We start from the raw sequence: 12,278 nt of genomic DNA, 5'->3' as shown, positions 1-12,278 counted from the left end.
ATGAATAAAAAATGAAGTCTTTTTTGGTATTTGAATTCATAATATGAGGGGGTGCCCAAAAGAAACTGGAATATTGCAATATTATTTTACTCTTTCATCAGCTTCAAAGTATTCTCCATTTGGAGCAATGCATCGATCCAGATGTGTTTTCCACTGTTCAAAGCAGTGCTGGAACTCTTGCAAAGTGATGTCTTTTAATACCTCTGTCTTATTTTTTCGTCACCTCTTCCACATCTGCAAATTCCATAGCACCAGCTTTCATCACCAGTAATGACCTTCAAAAAAAAAGGTCTAGATCAAATTTCAACTATTCTTTCAGTTCAGTTGTGACTGCTTTTGAACTTCTGTGAGGAAGCAAGGCACAAATTTTGCTGAAATTCCTTGTTCAAAATTTTTCACAAATTCCTTGCTCAAAATTCGTTGGCAGGTGATCCAGGACTCATCAATTATCTCAATAAGTTCATCAATTGTTCAGTGACTAGTTCCATTATGCTTGTTGCTCTACAAATTTAGTTATTCACTTCCTTAATGTTGGCTTTAAATTTTGGTTCAAGACCAGCATTTTCAGGGGAATGGGTAAGTCGATTGCATGGACACCAGTGCCGACTGGTACTCATTTTACCAATCCCAAAAGGATGAATGGCAAAGTTGACCTCAGTTGTATTTGAACCGAAGACAGAAAGTCAGAAGAAATGCAGCTAATCATTTTGTCTGGTGTGCTGATGATTTTGCCAGCTCACTACCTTCATTCATTTCTCTATTATTAAAAGTGTGTAGTGGCACAAGCAGTCAGCGCCATATTGGATGAGATCTCATGGCAGCCATTGCCATCTCAGAGACTGGAGCGAGACCTCACCTGCATCCATTTGCCATGCATGAGATTACAACGAGGCTTGCGATAGAAAACTATATAAAGAGATAACCCTCTTCAAATCTCTCTTTTTGGTGCCACTTTGTGAACACCACCACTGGCTGAGGCTTTCTGCATGTGTATCTTCAGAGGCAATGCGGCCGCACTAACGGAGCTACTACAAAACGCACACAGCTTAAGATAGTAGCTGAGAGCAGCACACTTCACCTATCCTGTGAATCCTGTAAATAAACCAGTTGTAAATAACATTTGTACTTGAAGTCTTCTCTCGTCGCCTGCCGGAAGTCTGAACTACACAAAGAACAAAAAGATGATGGAAAGAGACGATAAGTGATATAGAATAATCATAAATATATATTGTGCATTTATGTGTATGTGTAAACATTTCCTTTCACCTTGCATTTATACTTTCAGTTTCACATAACTTGTGGAAGAACTCTTGAAACTTGAGACTTGAATCAAAGGTCAAAGTTGCTGATAATGACCAGACCAATGCAAACAAGAAGTGGGTAATAATCATGTTAGATTTTTCTTCAGCTAGTTTTTCTTGAATTACTGAAAATCCTGCTATATCATCAACATTAACCATCTCATCTTGTGGACCTCCGATATGTCTGAAATTAAAATTTGTTTTGTTTTTAATTATTTTAACAAACAGCTTTATTTTTAAATATTTATTCCAGGAAAGATGGGCAGGTTTTATAAGTTCCTATAGATCTCACTTCAGACTAGCACAGTCTTATGTATTATATAAATATGGATTATGGGTACTACTATGCAGTCATAGCTGATCAAATCAATAATCCTGCTGGCTGAGGTGCTGATAGTTCAAATTCTATTAGTATTAATGTTCTAAGGTCAAACCAAGCTATAAGCAAGAGTGCTGAATTGGTACAAGAAGCTGACCAATAACTCTTTTCTTTTGATTGGTCAGAAGGCCAATCTTTGCAGGAAAGAGATTATGGTTGATTTCTACATATTATTGGTTGTTATTCTTTCAACCCTCTAAAGATAAAGGGTGAATAAACTCCAGTTTATGAATTAGAAAACTGAAGATTATAAATAAATATGTTATAATCCAATGGGTTGTTAAAACATCACTGAAGGTTTTAGATTGTTTTCATGTACTGTTTTAACATAGAACATTTTAACATAGAACCTTACTGAAGAACATTTTCTGTTGCTATTCTTAAAATAAGGGTGGAATTGTACATATCACTTAAGATAATCAAATATTTGTTTTTCAGTACCCTTATAACTTCTAAAAGTAAACTGTGTGTCTCTATAATATCAGTTTATAATTTGGAGGACTGAGTTACTGAAACTAAGGTGTCTTTGCCAGGGGTTCATAGGATTGTGATCAGTGTTTGATTATGAACCATCGACAGGTGGATAGATCCCACTATCGACTTGTTGGCCAACACTATAATGGAATGACAATGAAAATACCCTGTAACTCCCAGTAGATTGTTAGGCAACCAAAGACTTTATATTCAGAGAACCTTTAAATGGTTACTTGCCTTGGCAGAAAAAGCAGCCAAATTTTTCTTGTATAACATTCTACTATCTTCAGAAGAATGAGTTAATGTGTTTTAGACATATGATGTTTAATTAAAAAAAAAAAAAGTAGGATAGAATACAGTAGATCATAGGTCTACTTGATGAGAGCTGATCTGAGTCTAAACAATAACATGATTGTTTATGTGCAAATGCATATCAAACTAACAGTTATTACTATGGCTGGAGAATAAGTGAAGTGAAATTTCTCAACTGGTAACTAAACTGACATTGTAGAAATAGCTTACTGGGAACCTACTTGCCTTCAGTGCCATTATATAAATATTAAAACAAAAATCTAAAATAGATAAAAATGCTTAAAATAAAAATGTGGTGGTGGTGGTAATGAGTGATAGGTAACCCAATGACAGAATTTACCTGATTTCTTCAAGAAGACATTCATACAGTTTCAACATGTTAAGGACCAGGTGCATGTATTGACAAGGTACGATCTGAGTGCAGTGTTTGGTAACATAGTCCAAACTACTAGGAAGCAGCCAATTGAAAAGATACTGAAGCAGACAAATAAAGCAACTGTCAAACAACAATTCCAATAATAACACTTTCAAATTTTGGCACAAGGCCAGTAATTTTAGGTTAGTGGGTAAGTCTATTATCTCAATCCCAGTGCTGAACTGGTACTTATTTCATCAACCCCAAAAGATGAAAAGGCAAAGTTGACCTTACTGAAATTTGAACTGAGAACATAAAGAGCCAGAAGAATTAGTGCTAAGCATTTTGTCTGATTTATTAATTCTACCAGCTCACTGCCTTAATAATAATCCTTTCTACTATAGGTACAAGGCATGAAATTTTTGTGGCAGAAACTAGTTATGCTCAGTACTCAAATGGTACTTATGTCACTGACCTCAAAAGGATGAAAGGCAAAGCTGACCTTGGTGGAATTTGAAGTGAGAATGTAAAAAACCGCAGGAAATGCTAAGTCTTTTATCTAATTTGTTAATTCCACCAGCCTTATGTGAAAGAATCTAGAAAATTTCAAACAACTATTAAAGGTCAGAACAGAGGAGAAAATTTGGGCAAAAATAACTGACAGAATTGGTGGACTAAGATATTTTATATTGATATAAAATTTTTATTTCTCAAATTATCCAAATAATGTTTGAGAATATGAGATTGTTGTCTGTGAGAGAAAAGCATTGTGAAAGACTGAGAATAGTCTTGAACATTCTCAGTGCTATTCCAGCTAGAAATTTTTGCTGTGGTGTGGATCACAGAATAAGATAAAACACCCAGTTAAACTAATAGAATAAACCAGTAAATTACCAACAGAACTGGTAAAATAAAACACTGATTGAAATTATAGAGCCAGTGAAATTGTGTGTGTGTGTGTGTGTGTGTGTGTGTGTATAATATGTATAAGCAGTATAAGTTGAAGACAGTCACTGTTAAAGTATTTTCAAAACTGGTAAAATAGCTGAAAAATAACTGATAGACCTTGTTAGAATAATTGGATGTATAAAAGTATAAGAATAAGAAAAAATAGTAATGAATAATTGTGACAAGAGTACAACAAATGCAGTAACTGTATTTACATATATACAAAAGTTTATTTTGAGTTTTCCCATCTGTACTTAAGTAATGGGGTAATAATTATTGATACAAAAACAGATGATCAAAATAATATAATCTGTAGTTTAAGTATTATATAAGGCATTGGTTCAAAGTGATTAAGAATAGTATTAAGCAACAGTTCATAATATTAGACAGCATTTTAAATATTAAGCAACAATTCAAAGTAATATAAACAACAGTTCAAAGGTTATAGAAGACAACAATTCATGTGTTAGTATGAAAGAACAAGATATGTGCACACATTTGTAGAAATGTCATATAAGAATGATCATTGAACATAAATGATAGAAAAAGTGTTATACGGGGTGCGTGTGGATTATAGTTTCTGTTAGAGCACCATCAAAAAGTAGAGCAAAACATAATAAATATGGAAACTACCAGAAATGATTTATAATTTTGTGTAATTATTCTGTCAAGCACGTGTCTCAGATTGAGACTAGCTGAAAGAAGAATCCAAAGGTCAAAGAATGTGTAAGTTAGCTGCAAAACTTGCTATGGATTTTAACTGTAAATTGGGTTGGCTGCAGTGGTTATTACATCCAGTTGTATATTCTTTTCTGCTCTAGGCACAAGACCCGAAAATTTTGGGGAGGGGGCCAGTCAATTACATTGACCCCAGTATGCAACTGGTAATTAATTTATCAACCCCGAAAGGATGAAAGGGAAAGTCGACCTCGGCGGAATTTGAACTCAGAATGTAAAGACAGACAAAATATCGCTAAGCATTTCGCCCGACGTGCTAACGTTTCTGCCAGCTCGCCGCCTTATCCAGTTCTATATTATAAGTTCACACAACTCATCAAAGTTGGCTTAGTTTGTACAGAGAAACAAAAGTTGAGTAGCTTTATAACTTAAACCAAGTTGTAATTAATTAAACATCATATTAGGGTTAAATGAACACTGTCAATGCACGGTCTGCAGGGTTAGTACTTATTTAAAGAGAATTGGTAAGCAAGCTGTGTGGCTTCAAATCTAAGGTCAGTAACTTTCTGCTTATTTGTTGGTTGCTGTAATGTCAAGATTGCAGATAAAATAATAGTAAGTGCTGCTGATGAAAGTTGTTGAGATATGACTCTGAATAGCAAATGATTTACTCCATTAGCAGCATAACAGCTTGAAAGCCAATCTGTAGAGAAGGGAAAAGTAAAGTAATTTTTTTTTCAGCAATATTCATTTGAACAATCTATTGTTTGGACCAGTCTACCACAGGGGTGAATAGTTACATTTCCATTGCATTGAAGCAATTATTTTTCTTTCTCTACATTTATTTCTATCAACTCAGGTTCAAACCTTAGAACAAGCAGTTCAGCAACAGGTATTTATAGCAGTTTAGTGGAAGATTTGATTACATATATAGCTGATGATGCTAGTAGTGTAACATATCAGTTCCTGAAAATGACATAAACTGATTTTAATAAACTTAATTGAGAAGTCACAAATTTGTGGATGTGAGTTCAAATTACTGTCATGATGGCATACCTACTAAAGTAATTTTATTTATATATCAATAAATATTGGGTCATCCCATAAATAATATGATTTTTTTTCAATTGCATGAACCAAAAGTCAGAGGGGGACAGGATAAACTACCTGCATCAACTTGCTATAGAAGCAGGCAGTAATTTTACCATGTAATTATTCTTAGTACAAGTTTTGAAGAGTGCAGTTTGATTTTAACAGTTTTTTTTTAAAGCAATAATGGAAGTGATAAAGCATATTTTGCTTTATGAGTTCAATAAAAGCAACAATGCAATAGAAAGTGTGAGGAATATGAATGAAGTAAATGGGGATTGGACAATAAGCATAAGCCAGTGTCAGTGGTGGCTCTAAAAATTCTGAGCTGGAAACTGCTGATAAGCCTCTTCCTGGAAGATCTGTAGAGCTTGACAAGGATGTCCTGCAAACCCTGGTGGAACAAAATCCCATTGTAACTGTTGAGGAACTAGCAGAGAAGCTTGGATTTGGTCATTTAACTTTTCATCGATACCTGTGTGCCATTGGAAAAGTCAGCAAATTGGGTCAGTGGTCCCTCACAAACTTTCCAAGTCTAATTGCATGCAGAGAGTGAATGTGTGCTCTCCTTTGTTGCCAAGTCTCATGCATGAACCTTTTTGAGACCAAATGGTGACTGGTGATGAGAAATGGGTTCTCTGAAAAAATGTCAAGTGCCAAAGACAGTGGGTAGGGAAAGGAGAAACATTGGCAGCACCCCAGGCTAAAGAAGGTCTTTACCCATGTAAGGTGTTGTTATCTTTTTGGTGGGATATGAAAGGTTTGGTCCACCTTGAACTTTTAAACCCAAACCAAATGATAACAAAGGAGATCTTCTGTGAACAGCTTGAGCAGCTTTAGTGAGCACAAGAAGAAAAGCGACCATCTTTGGTTTCAAGACGAAAGGTGTTCTTCCATCAGGATAATGCTCAGCCACATACAGCGATAATGACATTCCAAAGGCTGGAGCAGTTTGAATAGGAAACAATGCTCCACCCACCATATTTACCAGACATTACCCCATCTGATTATTATTTATTCCGCAATTTTCAAAATCATTTGGATAGAAAAAACATGAATTTTGTAGACAAGGTCAGAACAGTACAGGAGGAGTATATTTCAAGTGAACTTTGGAAGAGTAGCCTTGCAAGTCTACCAGATAGAGGGAAGAGCATTGTAAAAAATGAAGGACATTATATTTTAGATTAGAAAAAGAAGTTTGTTTATTTTAATTTTGAAAAATAAAAGAAGTATAAAAAAAGCATTGTTATTTATGGGACGATCCAATACAATTTTGGCCAATGTAAATCATTAGTACTCTTTTTGGTTGTTTTTTTTTCTTTTTTAACTATACAAAATGTATACTAACTTCTATTGTGTTCTTTTCTCCTTTAGTAAAATCTTTCAAAGTTTTCTGCATCCAAGATTTCACTAAGGTGTTCCATCCCAGTTGAAGTGCATCCATATAAATCATACCACATCTGAAAAGGAAGTAATGCAAAGTGAGTTTGCTAGAAAATTGCTGTATAATTATTAGCATGGATGCAATAAGAATGCATTGAAGGTGAAGAAAAGTAGCAGAAAGGTTGCAACAAAATTACAGTGAGAGAGGAGTGAAGTTGTTGTTTAGCCCCAGGTCAGTCTTGATCAAGCAGACCAATGATTAAGGATGTCCCAGCAAGAAGTGTATAAATGATGATAGTGACTGATGGATGTCAATCAAACCATCAACAGGGAATATGCAGATCTGATGAGGTCCATTATGTATATGCTAACTACACTTCTCTACATGGTATTCATCTACTCCAAGCTTCCTTACTGACCACACTGAGGTCACAGATCAGAGAGTGGAACCCTATGAATGGCCTTCTCTAGGTTGATACTTCTCTGATTAGATACTTCTCCTTCAGTTTTCTCACTAGAAAGATAGCATTAATACTTCTTCCTGGAGTAGAGCCAAACTGCCTCACATCCTTGTTATTTCTCTTCCTAATCAATTCCACTATACTTCTTTCAGTAACTTTTATAACCTAATCTAAATACTTCTGTAATGTCCTCTCTCTAGTACAATTCCTTTGTCCTTGTAGCTACTAATGATAATGTTACTATGCTAGTCTTTTGAGTACAACACCTTTGTATGCTTAATTTAGTATCCAGATGACCAGTCTATATCATACTTTACCTAATATTTTAAGTATTTCAACAGCAATTCCTGATGGACTGGGCATCTTTCCTACTTTCATATCCTTAATTGCCCTATCTACCATACTGCTGTCATCTTGAATGACTGGATCTGATGGTTCAATTTGAAGTAGACTCACTTTCTCCCATGCATTCTCTTTATTTCAATAACCAGTTATAATGACACTTACAGGCCTCTTTCTTTTCAACATTGTATGAGAGAGAGTGCCTTACACACCTTCTCCTCCTGACATCTTGATCTTCTCTTACTCACTGCTTTGCAATCCAGGATACTTAACATCTCTGATCTTCACATCTTAGAACATTGGCCAACTTCTTACTTTTACCTTCTAAATATACCTGATGTTCTCTTTAAACAATTTTCTGGCACACTTCAATCTCTTCTGACAACCACACTATAGCCCACAAAACACATCCTGACCACTGCAACATTTTCCATACTACATATCCTAAAGATTTCCACTGCCTCAGAAAACTCCTACAGTATCTTAAGCACACTGACTTTTCCATCACATCCCATTCTGACAAACCCCAAATACATACATATCACTCAGCATAAGACATCCTAATTTCTAGCCACCCAACAGATTTTACTATCAACTACTGAATGACAGTGTGTGCTGTGGAAGAGATGTACTTGTGGATGTGATCAGCTACACAAAAACAAAGAGATGAGAAATTAAATGAGATACTTTACCTGCTAACAGTGGCAGGAGATGCCTGTTCAAGGTGACACACTTCAAATATCATATTCTGTTTGCTGCTCATCTGTATTATTTCCCCACTCATGAGACAGAGCTGGATAGAGAGGTCACATACAAAGCGAAATAAGTACATAGTTAATCAAAACGCATATTGCAGATAGTATAATTTAGACAGAGCAATCTGTTTAGAGAGAAGAAAACATGTAACAAATTTCTGTTACCTCTTTTGGCAAAGGAATGCACAGCTTTTGTTGAGATAGTCAGGGTGAGGGCTACCTGTAGGTGACACGGGGATAGCAAGTACCTGATAGATATGACCCTATAGAAGCTGTACCGCTGGTCACTGAGGAAGAAGAGAGACTTAGAAGATGATTAACAATGCTTTATCTAATTTTTGAGATGTTGGGAGTGGAAGTGATAGGTCAGTAGTTGGTAGAGTCAGGTGGGAATGGAACACATTGTAGCAAAATTTCAGAGTTTACTGATAAGATAGGAAAAGAGACAGGAAAATTTAAAGGTTTGTTAACAATAGGAGCTAGCTTTGTAGTGCACTATATGAAAGCAATGGATGAAATACCATAGGATACTCACCTTGTTGCTAATTTAAGAAAGCTCATTGTTTTGAAATCAATAGCAGGTTGAACTAGTTGATTTAATGGAGTATTTTATCCAAAATGTCCTTTTATCCAGTACAGTGTATTTTGAGAGGTAAATGGCTCTTATTTCTAGCAGAGTGAGCAATGATGGAGAAGCGTCCTCTTGGCTAATTCTTTGCTTAGTATTTTAGAGGTAAGTGGTTGGAAGTATATTCAGATTTACAAACAATTTTTGAAACAATTTAAAGGAATACAGTAAGAAACGTAATATCCTGTGATTCAAATAAAATTTCACTGCCACCACTACTATAAATGTCAACTCTGACTGAACAGACCTATGATCAAAGGTTTTCTAGCTGTGACCATATCTTTACTTTGTCCAGACAGTGTATCTGAGGCTTCATTATCTAAATTATCCATCCTTTATTTTAAAACAAGATGTAGTATAAAAAAAAGATTTTTCCACAATTTTTAGAAGGCTGAGCAACAACATGGAGCAATGATAGTGATTGCCTTGCCTGTGGGCAGAATTTTTCCATTTAAATTTGAAACTCTTTGTGCCAAAGTCTGTGAAATTTAACATTATATATATATTAGCAGAAATAAGATACTCAGAAATCTGGATGGTTTTATATTTACAGATATTTATTAATATGTCACATGTTTTTATAAATCATATATTAGTGCTTGCGTCCACTCTTGTGGAGTCTTCAGATCTGTAAATATATAACCATCCAGATTTCTGAGCACCTTATTTTTTCTAATATATAATACCTGTATATCATCTCCAAACCTTGAAATATATATATATAAATAAAGTAATTTAACATTTAAAACAAAAACAGTAATCTAATATAAGTTATTTACCTAGTAATTTGTAAAAATAAAGATTTATTGACTTTGGCAGCACATATACAGTCCCACAAATTCTTATGCATTTACTATTTGCCTCTAGTACTACAAAAGTTATTCATCTTAGCAAGAGAAGCTTCCTCTTTGTTCTGTTATGACATTAGTCACAAGCTAATGGGCTGAGATAAATTTATATGATTGATCAGGTCCAGGAATTTTCTGGCTCCCAATTCCCAAATCTGGTCATGAAGAGGACCATAAACTACCGTTACATTTAATTTCAACATCTTTATTAAGACAAGGAGGGAACCATTATGTTATTACTTTGTGTTGTCACTAAGTAATAACTTTCAAACTAACACCTACTTCCTGAAACGTGAATAAGTATATGGTTGAAGTTTTTGTAACACAGTTCAAAAATAAATATAAGATTGTCATGGAAGGAATACATAATGATTGAGAAAAAATTCATTGTTTGACACCATAGATCAATATGCTGGAGATGTTGTTAAGAGTCCTTAACAAAATGAAGATATGAAATATCCAGAATGCAAGATTTGTGGGTCATACTCTGTTTTTCAACTAGCTGCCTATATAAACCAACCATAAAGCCTCTATGTAGTCATGTGCGCTGCAAGAAATAGCTGCCCAAACTCTTTTGAACCATACCCTACTGTCATAAAAAAAGAGGACACACACAAGATAATGTGATTTAAGGGCTCTGTGTCTGTCAGGGTGGTCAGAGCTGGAACGCCTTTGATCATAAGTCAGCTCTGTTTGACTGACTAAGGGCTAAGAGCATAAAATTATTACCTTCTTGTTGTCATCTAGGACTGTGTTCATATTTTCAATCCAAATAGCATCAACAGGACCATCAAACACCATCCATTTACGGTTTTTTGATGTGCTTGAAGCATGTTCTCTGAAGCTGTTGGCCAGAACTCCTAAGAAATTAGGTGAAACATTAAGATTAGTCATAAGGAATCAGCTTTGTGATGGCAAATATAAACTAAACAACAATAATGACATAGGACAATACTGTCACATGTCTAATGTATGACATTATTTCATACCTAACACTTTCTAATACCAACCAATACTGTCATATGCCTGATATATGACAATTGCACAGATCTAATATTTAACATTATTGACTGATGCCTGATGTAACATGAGAATGTTTACTGATGTAACATGACAATGTTTCCTAATGTTACATACAACAATGTGATTTGATAAAGCATGCAACACTTTCGGATGTAACGTACAGCAATGTTTACTAATGAGAATTTGACATTGTTTTCTGATGTAAAATATAATAATGTTTTCTAATGTGACATATAATAATGTTTAACAATAATGTCCAAGACCTAATGCTATGATGTATTGTGTGACAACAGTGGCTGAAAAACTGATGTAATGTATAGCAAATATTGATGTTTGACTTAATATGTCATATTGCACGATGTTGTTTGATGTTCATGAATGTGTTAGCATTTTCTGATATTTAGTGAAATGTATCACAACACATTATTATTAGCAATATATCATTCTGTACACTACTAAAAGACATTTTATTTCTAAAAAAATATTTATAGAGATATACATATACACGCACTTTACTTGTGGGTTAACAAGGCTATCAAAGGTTTTGTATAAAGGGATCTTCTCATTTGTTCAAGCATACTTTGTTTTGAAGTGTTGGTACTAATAATTTTTTTCTCACGAAAAAGCAATATAGGTATGTATTATCTCTCCATGTTTGCGTTAATGGGAATATGCACAATGAGTTTACCATCAGTCCATTCATTAGTGATTGGGTCACATCTACCATACAGCTGACCCATTGTTATGGCTTTCGGGTTAATAATTTGGTAGTCAACCTGCAATGAAAAATAACATAAAACTCAATTTTTCTGGTTGACTGTAAGTTTGGCATCATCATCATCACTCATCACCGACCAACAACAAAAACAACAGCAACAACAACATATGATTGCTATCATTATTACTACCACAACTACTATTGTTGTTATCATCATCCTCATCTATGTGTTATACAGTAGAAATTGTAACAGTTTATGGTGGCAGTGTGTGGGGGCAACTCTGTATATGTACCAGACCCATTATGAACATGTGTACTAAAACTGCTTTTCATCTTTCTGGAGTTGTAGGGTTGATAAATAAAATTCAATGAATTAACAAAATCCTTAGTACTTTGGACAAAATGATTAGTGGTACTTGTTCTGGTTCTTGATGTTCTGAGTTTCCTGCAAAGGCACAGGTGGCACACCATATGCAGCTCAGCCTTTCCACAGGACAACATCAATGGCATGGAGAAGAGAAATTTGTTGTAACAGTGGCTGTTGGTCTTCCATAATAAAACCTTGCATAGGTTTGGACTCTGCA

At 34.8% G+C, this 12,278-nt stretch overlaps 1 protein-coding gene across 1 annotated transcript in view; it reads right to left on the bottom strand.

The window, feature by feature from the left end:
- LOC115211117 (dynein heavy chain 3, axonemal-like) overlaps positions 1-12,278 on the bottom strand; it is a 180,634-nt gene that overhangs the window by 89,848 nt on the left and 78,508 nt on the right. The window contains exons 34-39 of the mRNA XM_029780047.2: positions 11,665-11,752; positions 10,683-10,813; positions 8,415-8,515; positions 6,885-6,996; positions 2,807-2,940; positions 1,267-1,485 (exon numbers count right to left, since the gene is read on the bottom strand). Coding sequence (XP_029635907.2) covers positions 1,267-1,485; positions 2,807-2,940; positions 6,885-6,996; positions 8,415-8,515; positions 10,683-10,813; positions 11,665-11,752 — 785 coding nt within the window. The remainder of the gene's footprint in view (positions 1-1,266; positions 1,486-2,806; positions 2,941-6,884; positions 6,997-8,414; positions 8,516-10,682; positions 10,814-11,664; positions 11,753-12,278) is intronic.

This window comes from Octopus sinensis, linkage group LG1 (genome assembly GCF_006345805.1).
Source record: "Octopus sinensis linkage group LG1, ASM634580v1, whole genome shotgun sequence".
NCBI classification, from domain to species: domain Eukaryota; kingdom Metazoa; phylum Mollusca; class Cephalopoda; order Octopoda; family Octopodidae; genus Octopus; species Octopus sinensis.
Note: the sequence above shows the minus strand (reverse complement) of the source record. Positions and strands in the feature narration are given on the sequence as shown.